The 12,510-nt window shown below is 42.4% G+C and overlaps 1 protein-coding gene across 6 annotated transcripts in view; it reads right to left on the minus strand.

The window, feature by feature from the left end:
- Positions 1-12,510, minus strand: part of PKNOX2 (PBX/knotted 1 homeobox 2) — a 411,946-nt gene that overhangs the window by 60,848 nt on the left and 338,588 nt on the right. For all 6 annotated transcript variants that reach the window (XM_088658020.1, XM_088658019.1, XM_088658018.1 and 3 more), the window contains one exon: positions 9,246-9,434. In XM_088658020.1, the coding sequence (XP_088514146.1) occupies positions 9,246-9,434 (189 nt within the window). The remainder of the gene's footprint in view (positions 1-9,245; positions 9,435-12,510) is intronic.

The raw sequence follows: 12,510 nt of genomic DNA on the forward strand, positions 1-12,510 counted from the left end.
GGTGGGGGTGTGTGTTCAGTGCCTCTCCAAGGACCCGATTATTTCCAAAGACTTGTGCTAATTTTCTGATATGATCCTCACATCTTTGTGAGGCGCTAAATCCTCATTACTTTTCCTGACCGATGCATTCTAATTAGATCAACACTTAAAAAAAATTCACAATAGCCACAGGACGGCTTTCCATCTCATTAACTCCTCACATATTATTTTCATGAAAATTACTGATAAAAATGTGCATCTCCATTTGCTGGGACTTGGAGCCTTGTCAGCTCATATCTAACATCTCTCTCATCGCCCTGGATGCGAGGCGTTGCCATGGCGACTCGCAATAATAGAAACTAATAAATTACAAACGAGATGCTCGTTGAGCAATTATTGTTCTCCTTTATGCAAGTTTCTTGCTAATTTTGATCATAAGGGAAACTACAATAAAGCAGTGAAGGAATATTAAGTCCATTCCTAGAGAATATTTGAAAACACAGACAGGCTGGGGTCTGTGGTGGGGTTTTTTGTTTTGTTTTTAGATCAATGATTAAGTGATTTCGCTATTTCAGTATATCTAAACGGGAAATAAACTTTTAAAAAATCTCACCGCCTCTCCTTTTTCTCCTGCCAGAAACACTTTGGCATTTGGACACCATTGCCTTCATGCCGCATGGATCTGCTGCAGAGAAAGATGGATTTTAGATTATCACCTTAGATGCCCTAAGCTGCATTGAGCATCTCTGAAATAATACTCCACGGACAGACATCATCACCTGGCAAAGGCAAATGAGTGTTTGTGTCGCGCTCTGTGCTAAGGCGAGGCGGAACTCGGGCTGGGTACCAGGCAATGCTAGGCGTAGGCTGGATCAGGCTGAATGCAGGGGATCAGGCTGCCCTCTGAAACCACAAAGCTGCTTGGCTCTCCAGCCGGGAACACACTGAGTGAGCCTCAGACCTATACAGCAGCAGCACAGCTGCCTCCTCTTTGAGAGATGCATCTGAACTTAGAGATGTTGCTTTGATTAAAGGGGCCCTTCCCTCTTCATTAGTCTCATCCTGACACTGAGCAGGGGGAGTCTCCAGACGCAGTGAGTCCTGCATGGAGCCTTCCAAGACTGAGGATGGAAGTGCCAAATCCTCGGGCTGGGGCTGGGGGGCAGCGGGGGCACAGGCTCCCCAGGTAAGTAAGTAGGGTTGCCAGGCTCAATAGAGGACAGGACTTCTGTGCCTTTAATTGCCCTGCTCTCTTTTGAGTCTGGAAACCTTAAAGAGAAACCAGAAGACCCTTTGCTTGGAAATTAAACAAAGGGTCTTGCTGGTTTCTCTTTAAGGTTTCCAGACTCAAAGGAGAGCAGGGCAATTAAAGGCACAGAAGTCCTGTCCTCTGTCCTCTATTGAGTCTGGCAACCCTATAAGTAATGCTTCTGAGGTGTGACTTGTGTGCCCCTCCCCTTCTGTTTTGGAGTCTTCTTTGCCTGAAGAAGCCTCTCCAACCCCTGGTCCTTGACAGTTTGGACCATATAACTAGAAGGCTTAGAGCATGGGTAGGCAAACGAAGGCCTGGGGGCCGGATACGGCCCAATCGCCTTCTAAATCCAGCCTATGAACAGTCTGGGATTCAGCATGTTTTTACATGAGTAGAATGTATCCTTTATTTAAAATGCATCTCTGGGTTATTTGTGGGGCCAGCCTGAGTAGAATGTGTACTTTTATTTAAAATGCATCTCTGGGTTATTTGTGGGGCATAGGAATTCATTCATCCCCCCCCCCAAATAGTCCCCCCCCAAGGTATGAGGGACAGTGGACTGGCCCCCTGCTGAAAAAAGTATGCTGACCCCTGGCTTAGAGCCAGTGCTGGATTTATGTATAAACTAAGCAAGCTATAGCCTAGGGCCCCACTCCCTTTGGGTCCCCCCAAAAAAATTAAAGAAAAAAAAACCACCTGGATGTACATTTCCAAAATGTAAGATAAAAAAACCGAATAAAATAAAAGCTATATAGAGCAACAGTGTTTTGTGTTGCGTAGGCTCCTATTTGTTATGTGCAAATGGATTTAGATACCTACTAGAGCCATAAATTACCATATATTCAAGACAAAAAAGTGACAATTTGTTGTTGACGAAGGACAGCTGGACATATAAAGGGCCCCATTACCTCCAGTAGCTTAGGGCTTCATGAAACCTAAATCCGGCCCTGCTTAGAGCCAAACTAATAAATGACATTTGTCACATAATTTGCCATTGCGTCCCTTTAAAAAAGCTGGTGCACAGACTGGGGCTCTGGAGGTAGAACTGTAGAGTTGGAAGGGACTACGATGGTCATCTAGACCCTGCCGTACAGGAATCTTTGGGCCCAACATGGCACTCAAATGCATGACCCGACCCTGAGATTAAGAGTCTCATGCTGTGCTGGGTGGGGCTTTAACCTACCACAACCCCAACTAATATCATGAGGAGCCTCAGTGCCCACATATAGCTCTGGACCGCAAATAGAGGGTTTTATCCCCACCAAAACCCCCACCAATTTTTATTCTGCTCCAAATCCAAGGAGTTCAGGGCAGAGCATGTAGACATCTTCCACCCTGCTTCCTCCTGGTTTTAGCCTTATAACCTGTAAGGAAGGCCAGGTTGAGTCTGAGAGAGCACGACTGCCCTAAGATAAGCTTTTGATCAAGTGAAATATTTAACCTGAGTTTGCCTGGTCCTGGTCAAACGCTCTATCTACCTCAAACTCAGCCCAATAAAATATATACATTGCAAATTATTTAACTGACATGTGTTTACTTACACCACCACTTAACACGTTTTTGCTTCTGTCCATCAGGTTTTTACAAAGAAGAAAAGTAAGGCATCAAATGGAGCCATTGGTGCCCTATTCCAAGTCTAAATTTTGAAGTCTGTGGCTCACATCATCACCGTATCCCCCCCAAAAGCTATTTATTTGGTGCTGCTCTTACACTCTATACAGCAAGTGTGGGCAGATCCCAATGCTGGAGCGAGGGGTTGACACATCTTGTGAGTCTGGCATTGGGACTGGACTACATAAGTGCTTGGAGAGGAATGAGAGATACTGTACTTAGATAGATTGCTGGAAGTAAGCAAGAAGGAAAAACAACGGGATATTCATGAATTGCTACTACATATGCCTTAAAAAGTATATTCATCTTTCCAAGCTGTTCTCTTGCTGTGCTATATTTTTCTTCCAAGAGGAACGTAAGGGGTAGAAAGGAAAGTTTGTTGTGTGTTTTTTCTGCTCCTGAAGCAATTTTTTTTCTTGCCAGTAACACGTAACAGAGATTTATTCCTATCTCCAGGGCTGAGAAATGAAATGCTGAAAAGCAAATTTTCTGCTTTAGAATGCACAGGTATGTTTAGATTTTTTTATTTATATTTTTTATAAAAACCTCAGGAAAATGAAGCGGGGTTTTTTTTTTGCCGCAATAAGACTTTTCTTTTCTTTAAAAAAAGATTTTTAAAAGCAGCTTTGTTTCTGCCAAGTCTGGGAGAGAGCAGCTTTATGCTGTGATCTTGCACATAATAGTCTAGGAATACAACCACGGTAGGAGCAAATATAAGAATAAAATTAAAAAGGACGGCAACTTTACAGCTTGATCCTATGTATATTTACTTAGAAGATCCACTGTGCACATATGGGCTTACTCCCCTGTAAATGTGCACAGGTTTGTAGCCTGGGCTTTTGAATTTCAAAAATGTTGCCTCAACATGCACTTTGGCAATCTTGCGTTAAAATGCACACACAAGATGCAAATGTGCCAATGTATTTGGGAGAAGCTTTTTTGTACACCTTTTGCACAGACTTCGTAGATGTCTGATTCCTCAGCCACATTACTTCTAAATTACGATAATGACACTGCGTCAATGTGAAGTAGGAGGAATAAAGACTTTTATTTGCTGCATTCTTTGCTATTTCTCTCAACAACCTGTTGTTTAGAAAGATGGGGCTTAACTGGAGAACGGACAATAGAAAGGGCAGGAGAATTTTGAGCAAGGGCCCTCGATTTCATATTGCTGATGGACTTTGTCATCGTGGACATTCAAAATATCATAGCTCTTGGCAGGAGTAGCTAATGGGCCGGGCCCTTGCCTTGCATGCAGAAGGTCCCAGGTTCAATCCAGGAAGGGGTGGGAATGTCCCCTGCCTGAAACCCCAGAGAGCAACTGCCAATCAGTGTAGACAATATTGAGCTAGGTGGACCATTAGGCTGAATTGGTATAAGGCAGCTTCCGATGACCTGCTATGTTCCTAAGACCTGATGTAGTGCAGTGCCTAAGGAACTATAATATTTGTCTGGCTCTCACTTCTACCATGACCTACCATGATCTCCTCAACTCAGTCAACTATATATGCAAAATGGGGATATTGACATTGACCAATCTTGCAGGGCTGATGTGCACATCAGAACCTGACAATGCATCCGAATTGCTTTGAAACCTGAAAGAGTTGCATTTCTATTACTTGTCAGGGATTGGACTCAAGAGGGCGAGATGGAGGAGGAGGAGTGGTGGAGAGACAGCCTTGATTTACAGCAGGGCTTTGAGGGGCTTGAGGAAAGCCACAGCTCAGAGAGAGAAACAAACAGAAAAGTTGTGAAGTGTTAGAAGAATGGGGGGGGGGACTGCGGCAGGGCAGCCAGATGACACATTGTCACTGGAAAGTATTTCTGATCCCTCTTCTCCCAGGACAACGGCATTTGCTAAGAAAACGGGAACAAAGGACTCAAAGACATTTGAGTGTCCATGAGTGGCCACCATAAGGGAAGATGCTATTGCTGGGAAGGAGGCAGAGGAGCCCAGTTTGGAGCAATGCCATTGTTAAGGCTTGTTGCTTTCTTTTGTCTCTCGCTATTAGGATTGAATAAATACCATTAAAAAGGACTCTACCTTGTTTTCTCTGCTCTTGCTGCAACCGGGGGAGGAATAGCTTTCCCAAAGCCTTGACAGAGCCTTGACATTACTACTCCTCTTGCTCTTCCTACTCTTACTGCCCTGGCCTCTTTCATGAGGATATAAATACAATGTTGCTGTTGCTGTTTAGTGCATCTTTCAGAGAAGGATCCGTCAGTGATTCCTGCATTGCAGGGAGTTGGAGTAGATGACCCTTGGGGTTCCTTCCAACCCTACAATTCTATGATTCCTATACAAGCAGCAATACCACATTGCAGCAAGCACAGCACCCTTCCAGCAGGCTAACATGACTGGCCAAAGCTGGAGACTGGATCTCATTAGAACCTATGGAATTTCACGATGGAGAACTGCGTTTACAGGCTGTGATCCAAATCCACTGGGCTGATGAGTGTGCAAAGGAACTCACACATAGGGATGGACGAACCTGTCATTTTTGGGTTTCTCAGTTTCTCATCTTACCAATCTTAGTTGTTCACATTTCAAGACATATATATATATAGATATCTCCTCGTGAAAATCTGCCAGCATTTTAGTGCAAATTTCTCCTAATAATCTTATTTTTGTATGAAATTTCATCCTATATACACAATTTTCTCCTAGCATATTGCATTTTATGTTAATTTTAATAACATATGCAATGTAATGCACACATTATCCTAGTAAATGCATTTTGTACACATTGCTTGGCTGGAGAACTGCACTGGAAAATTCAGAGGTGTGAATTTTGAAGGATGGCTGCATTCTGGTTCACATATTGTTTCAGAATTTTTATGGAAATAATGTAATTTCTTCCCCACCCTTATGTACACGCATTTTTTAAAAAACCCAAAACAAAACATAAGACATGTTTAGGTGAGCAAATGCAGTATGATTTTGCAAAGAAGCACCAAAGCCTATGCAAAGAAATGCAATTCAGAGATCATTGCAATCAGCACTGTTTCAGTTCTGCTACAGTTTGGCTTCTGTCAAAGTCTACGTTATTTGTCTCACTATCCACTATAACCAAAACTAATATATTGAATAATGTGATTGTTTTCAATGAATGTAAATGTTAGGGAAGCGTCAAAAACAACGCTAAAAACGTTATTATATACGTAGTGTTTGAGGACTAAAATAACCCAACTGCAGAGAACACTGTGAATATTTCCTGGTGTGATATGCCCTCTTGACCTTAGACAAATGTGCAAACTGTGTCAATTTCAGCTCCCATGCCCAATGGAAATGCAAGGCAATTCTTCAAAATCTCTAATGCTGGCATTTAGCTCATGACAAATTACCCCAAGAGAATGCGGTCCTCTTTGCCGGGGTGAAGGTGGGGTGGGGAGGGTCCTCTTGGTATAGAAGGAAGAGCCCCAAAATTATAATGCAAAAATAATGATAGACATTCAATAGTGCTCCTCTTTAGGACTGAATACAGGGACAGGTAACTGCATATCTACCAGATCATTCAAATTAAGCTACTGCATTTCTCGGAGCTATGATTTGAATTAAAAAGGGCTGTTTCCCACATTACATGCCTCATTAACCATACTTGTAAGCAAGTCAGAAATAAGGCAACATTCATGGGTAGACTTATAAAAGCATCAGAGTAAACGGTACTCAGGAGCAGAGAGGTGAGTTTGAGCTTTCATAATGAGAACATTCAGGTGATACCAAGAATATCAGGATTATAGCTAATATTTTTGGAGGGACCATCAGAGCAAGTGCTTCACATGCAGAAGGCCCCGGGTTCAATCTTCTGTTGTTGTTCTTTGAAAGCATCAGATAGCAGGTGGGTGGGAAAGACGTCAGGTATAATCTGACCTAATATAAATTAGATTCCCATGTTCAGCTAAACTTCTGCTAAAAGCACTGCAGTACAGATTGCTATGGGCAGATGAGGCTTGTCAACCTGGGAAGGTAGCCTATTTAGAAGAAGGAAACTCCGATTCTAAACCTCCTTTGCCTTGGGGCTATACTGATTCCCGAGAAAGAGTTTGGGAGTAAACCCCCTAGGAAAAATCCATACCTGCTGCCTTGCAGGACGACTTCAAGAGAAGAAAAGGCGAAGGAGCAAATCCTACACAAATTCAGACTGGAGTCCCTAAGACAGTTGGATGGTGTCCTGTACATCTCCTTTTGGCAACTCCTGCAGCCAAGCTGGTGCTAAGCAGATTGATTTCATTTCCTTTGGACCACATCAGTGAGGCGAGGTAGGGGGAAGGGGAAGGTCTTGTCGTCTGGGCAGCCCAGGACCTCCAGACACACTGCCCAGGCTTGTGCCCCAGAGAGGTCACTTCAGTGCTGCTGATGCAGCAAAAACAATACAGGAGGCAACAGTTATGAATTACCGATCTCTGCAGCCCCAGCAGGCGCTGTGATTCTGTGGTGATTTGACTTCACCTTCAGAGGCGCACTCCATTGCCTCTTGAGACAGACAGATGCCAGCAACAACAGCTAGTACAGGGAAGTCCTGTTTAGAAGTGCTCACACGCAGTGCATTTTTCCGGGGGTATGCAGGGGTACGCATACCCCTAAACATTTTGTGAATCTAAGTTTGGCCTCATTGAGGGGCAGTATTTCAAAATGAGTAGGAAAATGAGAGTACCCCTAAACATCTTTTTAAAGAAAAAAATAATCACTGGTCACATGCCAAAACAACATATGAGTGAGGAGCCAGGCTCTGTTGATTAACTTAGCCTCAATCCCATGCACATCAACTCCCCCCCCCATCAGTGCATTTTCCTGAACTCTATATCTGTGGGCAGGATGGCAGGGGCGCACACACAAACACTTCCCCCAACCTCCCTGTGCATGCCATTCTGCATGCTCAGTCTCTGGCAATCTCGACATTCAGCAGGATAGGTCTGCAAGATAGCTTCCAACTTGTTCAACTTGCTCTTGAACATGGGTAGAACCTTCCATGCAATTGCTTGCATTTCAGCAAATATGAGTAGACACTTCCTGCAGATGTTTCCTGCTTGACAGGGGGAAACTCAAGATTGAGGGGAGGTGTAACCTGCTCCAGGATGTAGCGGCCAGGGCTTGTGTGCAGCCTCCTACCTCTGCCCAGACTTTGAGTGTTCACATGTTCAAGTGAATGCTTAAATATACCAACACCATATGTGCCCAGACTTTCTTTCTGCACACATCCAAATGGACAGGGTGCAGCGCAAGCTGGTGTGCATAATGTTGGTGATGAAGCTTTGTTCTCTGATTGCATGTTAATTCAAGATGTGAGCAAGTGTTCCTTCCGAATAGGGCTATCTATGCACAGGCAAACCTTTTAAGAACCAAAGCAGCCAAAGCAGAATAGGGAATGTTGACACTGAAAAATTGTACTGAAACATGACAGTGCTGTAATGAAGGGTTGTATTGCACTAATCTTTTTCAAGGATGAGCGTTAGCCCAAGGGAATCCCCCCTCCTCCATGGATGTCCCATGCTATCCCCAAATTAGCGGAATTAGCGGAACCCCATGAACATATTTAGTGGGTGCACAGAGAGAGGATAGGCGAAGAACATTCCATTGCACACGGAAAAATTGGTGTGTCGATGGAACCTAAGCTGAATACAACCAGAAATGGCACATCGTAAGAGATCACCCCCTCCAACTTACTAGTCCAAATCCTGGGTTCACAAGCCCCATGGCACAGAGGTGGACAAATGTAGGTTCTAATTCCCGCCCCCCTTTTGCTAGAATCCCCCAACCCCCCCCCCCAAACCGAGCCATACACTTATAATTCAAAAATTCTGAGTTCAGGAATTTGTTTGGGGCACCAGAACTGAAGCTACTTTGCAGTCCTTTTACTGAAATATCCATTCTACCAGCAGATCTTAATCTACCGCTTGCCAACCTCAGTTATAGTTAATTCTGAGTCTCTGCTTTTCTCCTTCTCTTTTAAAGTAACTTCGGTTTGGGAAGTTCTGCTGGAAGGCGGCTGGGTAAAGTCTCAGAAGCTGGGGATAAGGCTGGGGACTCAAAAGGATTTCCTGTGATCAGGGAAAAGTGCTTCAGTGCCCCTTCCATTGACTACCAGAAACAGAATCAATCCTCAGTCATAGTTACCCAATAATGCTGCTCAGATCAGTGGATGCTATTTATACAGGTTGCATAAATCAGTTTTTCTCAGAGCAGGATTTGGCTCACCCTGGTGCAGAGTTTTAAATACCATACCTTCATCTCTCTGATGCCTGGAAATATCCACATTTCTCTAAGATCTTTTGCCAGTTCACAAAATAAATTAAGAAATGAAATAAATGCTAACTTTTCTGCATTAGAAAATGTGAAACAGCTTGAAGAAACCCTGCAATTCTTTAAGGAGGCTTGTTATATTGAACATTTTTCAACTATTACCTGTGTGTGTAGGTTTATGGAGGACTGGTTTGGGGAGTAAGGCCCCCCGAGGTCATTCCTGAGTAGGTTGTCGCTGTGCATCTTAGTTTTGAGGCAGGTGATGTAACGATTACAAAAGTCCTTGCACAATTCATTCACTTTCTCCAGCTCCAGGAGGTGAATTCTCAGGACCTGAATGGCTTTCACCATCTAGGGATGAAGAAACCCAAGAGAGCAGAGGGTCAGTCCAACAACGGAAAGCATTCATCACCACATTCAAAAGATAAACGTAGCAACCAGGGTTGCCAAAATGTATCCATTCATTGGCTGCATGAAACAGTTAAAATATTCTTATGGATTAACAAGCCTCCTGCCTGATTAATTGCCTAGCAAATGTAATTTATTTATTTCTACAACACGAGTACTGACAGAAACTGCAAAAGACAAGCACCATCTTAGGACTGGTTTCCCCTCTCATGAGCGAGATAAAATGCATCTTATATGAAAAGGACTATGGAGGCACCTCAGTGTATCATAAAAACCAAAGTATATAATTTTCTTCAGAACTATTTTTTTTTCATAGGCAAATTGAACTAAATAAAACTCTTGGTTATCGACCAATGTTCATTTAACCCAGTGGCAGCCCTACTAGTAACCTAAACATATACTAACAATGATTTTAAAATAATTTGATAAGTTGTGTTTCCTGGCTTTTTATGTTTTGTGGTATTTTATGCATTGGGACTTGCCATTATTTTGACTGTTTAATAATTCTTTACTGTAACTGATAGTAGTAAACTGTTTAATTATTACTTGCTATATTTAATTTTACTGTTTACTGTTACAGACGTGCCTCAGAAGTCGAACGGAATCCATTCTGGAAGTCCATTTGACTTCCGAAAGGTTTGGAAACCAATTGGTTCCCAATTGTGCAGGAGCTCCAGAAACAATAGCAGAAGCCACGCTGGACATTCAGCTTCCAAAAAAAGTTCAAAAACCAGAACAGTCACTTCCAGTTTTCGGTTGTTTGGGAGCCGGAACGTTCAACTCCCAAGGCGTTCGAGAGCCGAGTTACAACTGTATTTTTAAATAGATTGTCGAATGTTGCTTTATTTGATATAAGTTGTTTATTTTAAAGATATTGTGACCTGTTTTGAATTGAATCAAATTGCTACTATTAATTCTTGATGTTTTATTATGTTTTTATATGTGTTGGAAGCTGCCCAGAATGGCTGGGGCAACCCAGCCAGATGGGCAGGATATAAATTTATAAAAATCACTTCCAGTTTTTGTTGCCCTTCAAATGCCCCCCCTTCCATTTTCAAACATTATAGATATCCAGCTAAGTTATATATATATATATATATATATATATATATATATATATATATATATATAGTCCAGGGGCACCTTAGAGACCAACTAAGTTTGTTCTTGGTACAGTGGTCCCTCGACTTACGAAGTACTTGACTTACGAAATTTCGAGTTATGAATGAAAAAAATGGCCGCACGCTTACGTTTTTTTTGACATCTGAAAGGAAAACCGTTGCGGTTTATATGGGGTTTTCTCGACTTACGAATTTTCGATGTGGTTTACTCGACTTATGAATTTTTCCCGTTTCCAATGCATTCCTATGGGAAACCGCTTTTTTCGCCCTACAAACTTTTCGACCTACGAATGTGCATTCGGAACGGATTAAATTCGTAAGTCGAGGGACCACTGTATAAGCTTTCGTGTGCATGCATACGTCTTCAGATACCGATTTTTTATATATTTTTTAATATCTTTTGACTGTGTCAGACCAACACGGCTACCTACCTGCAGCTATGTTATACTCAGAGTAGACTCTTTGACATTAATGAACCTAAGTTAGCCATGTAGATTAACTTCAGTAGGTCTACTGACTAGAACTAGCATTGGATACAATCTATAGCCTTTTTCACTGACTGTACCAATGTTTGCAATCTACTGCTGAGAATGGATCAGATTGCTCTTATGCGCATCTTGGCTGCGCTCTAAAAAGTGCCTTCGAGGAGTTGATTCAAACCAACCAAATTCAATCCTAACTGAGTTTCATTGAAAGCAGCACCTGTATTCTCAGAGACTTTCCAACTGTAGATAGACAATAATGATATGTTTTTTTTTTGTTTTTTTCTTTATTGAGTTTATATACAGCCCTATACCCGGAGGTCTCAGGGCGGTTCACAGAACAAAATCGAAATATAAAACCACAAAATATATAATCAAAATAAAAACAACAACCCAAGAATTCCCCGCCCCCGAGAAAAGCACATTTTAAAAGGGCATAGGATGAATAGGATGAATAATATTCTTTGGTGGTTGTCTTGCAGTGATGGAACTCCCTCGCCCTGGAGAGTTGCCAAACACTAGACATCTTTTTACAAGCGCTGTTAGACATGTTCCTTCATGGTACCTTTTAGTGGACTAGTGTTTTATGAATGAGAGAGTGTGCACCTTTGCTTCAGACACGTAGTTCTAGCTTCTGAAGTTCGCTGTCTTTCTAAGTATGGCTGTGCTGGATTTCATCAAATCTAGAGTCACAAACACTAACTATCAGTGAGGAAGGGATATGCCAGAATTGTAAATTGCTATGGAAACTAGAAACTTTCTGCGTACCTTACAGCAGGTATGGATAACCTGTGGCCATTCAGATTCCCATCAGCCCCAGCCAGTATCACCAATGGTCAGAGATTATGGGAGTTGGAATCCAAAGGCACCTGGATGGCTACAGATTTCCCCACTCCGGGTTCACTGATTTTATCATCATCATCATCATCATCATCATCATCATCATCATCATCATCATATAATAATAATATTTATAGTTTCCTAATTTTGGTTTAACCCACAGTGCCACCCGCGTCCCTAATTTTAAAATAAATTTTGGAAGAAACTTCAGGGGACCACAAAAGCCTCCTGGAGGATTACATGTTCAGGCATCCCTGGTTTAAACAACAGTCAGTAAGAGCAAGCCAGAATCAAACCACGGTTTCTGACTCCAGCTGGCTCCTAAACTATAGCTTTAACAAACCATGCTTCCTTTCTCAAGTTTGGACGTATTGGGGGGAATTGCACTTAAATTCCAGTTTAAAACTGGAAGTGAAGATGTTTGGCGTGCAAAAGAGAAGGGAAGGGGGCGGAGAGCATGCTCTTTCATGGCTCCCTTGTGTGGCAGGCAACCATGGTTTTCCATTGATCTGAACCAGGTATTGCATCAATGTTTTAAAATGGATGCTTCTGTCGCCTAACCAGGCCAAAAGCACC

This window comes from Zootoca vivipara, chromosome 14 (assembly GCF_965207765.1).
Source record: "Zootoca vivipara chromosome 14, rZooViv2.hap1.1, whole genome shotgun sequence".
In the NCBI taxonomy this organism is placed as follows: Eukaryota; Metazoa; Chordata; class Lepidosauria; order Squamata; family Lacertidae; genus Zootoca; species Zootoca vivipara.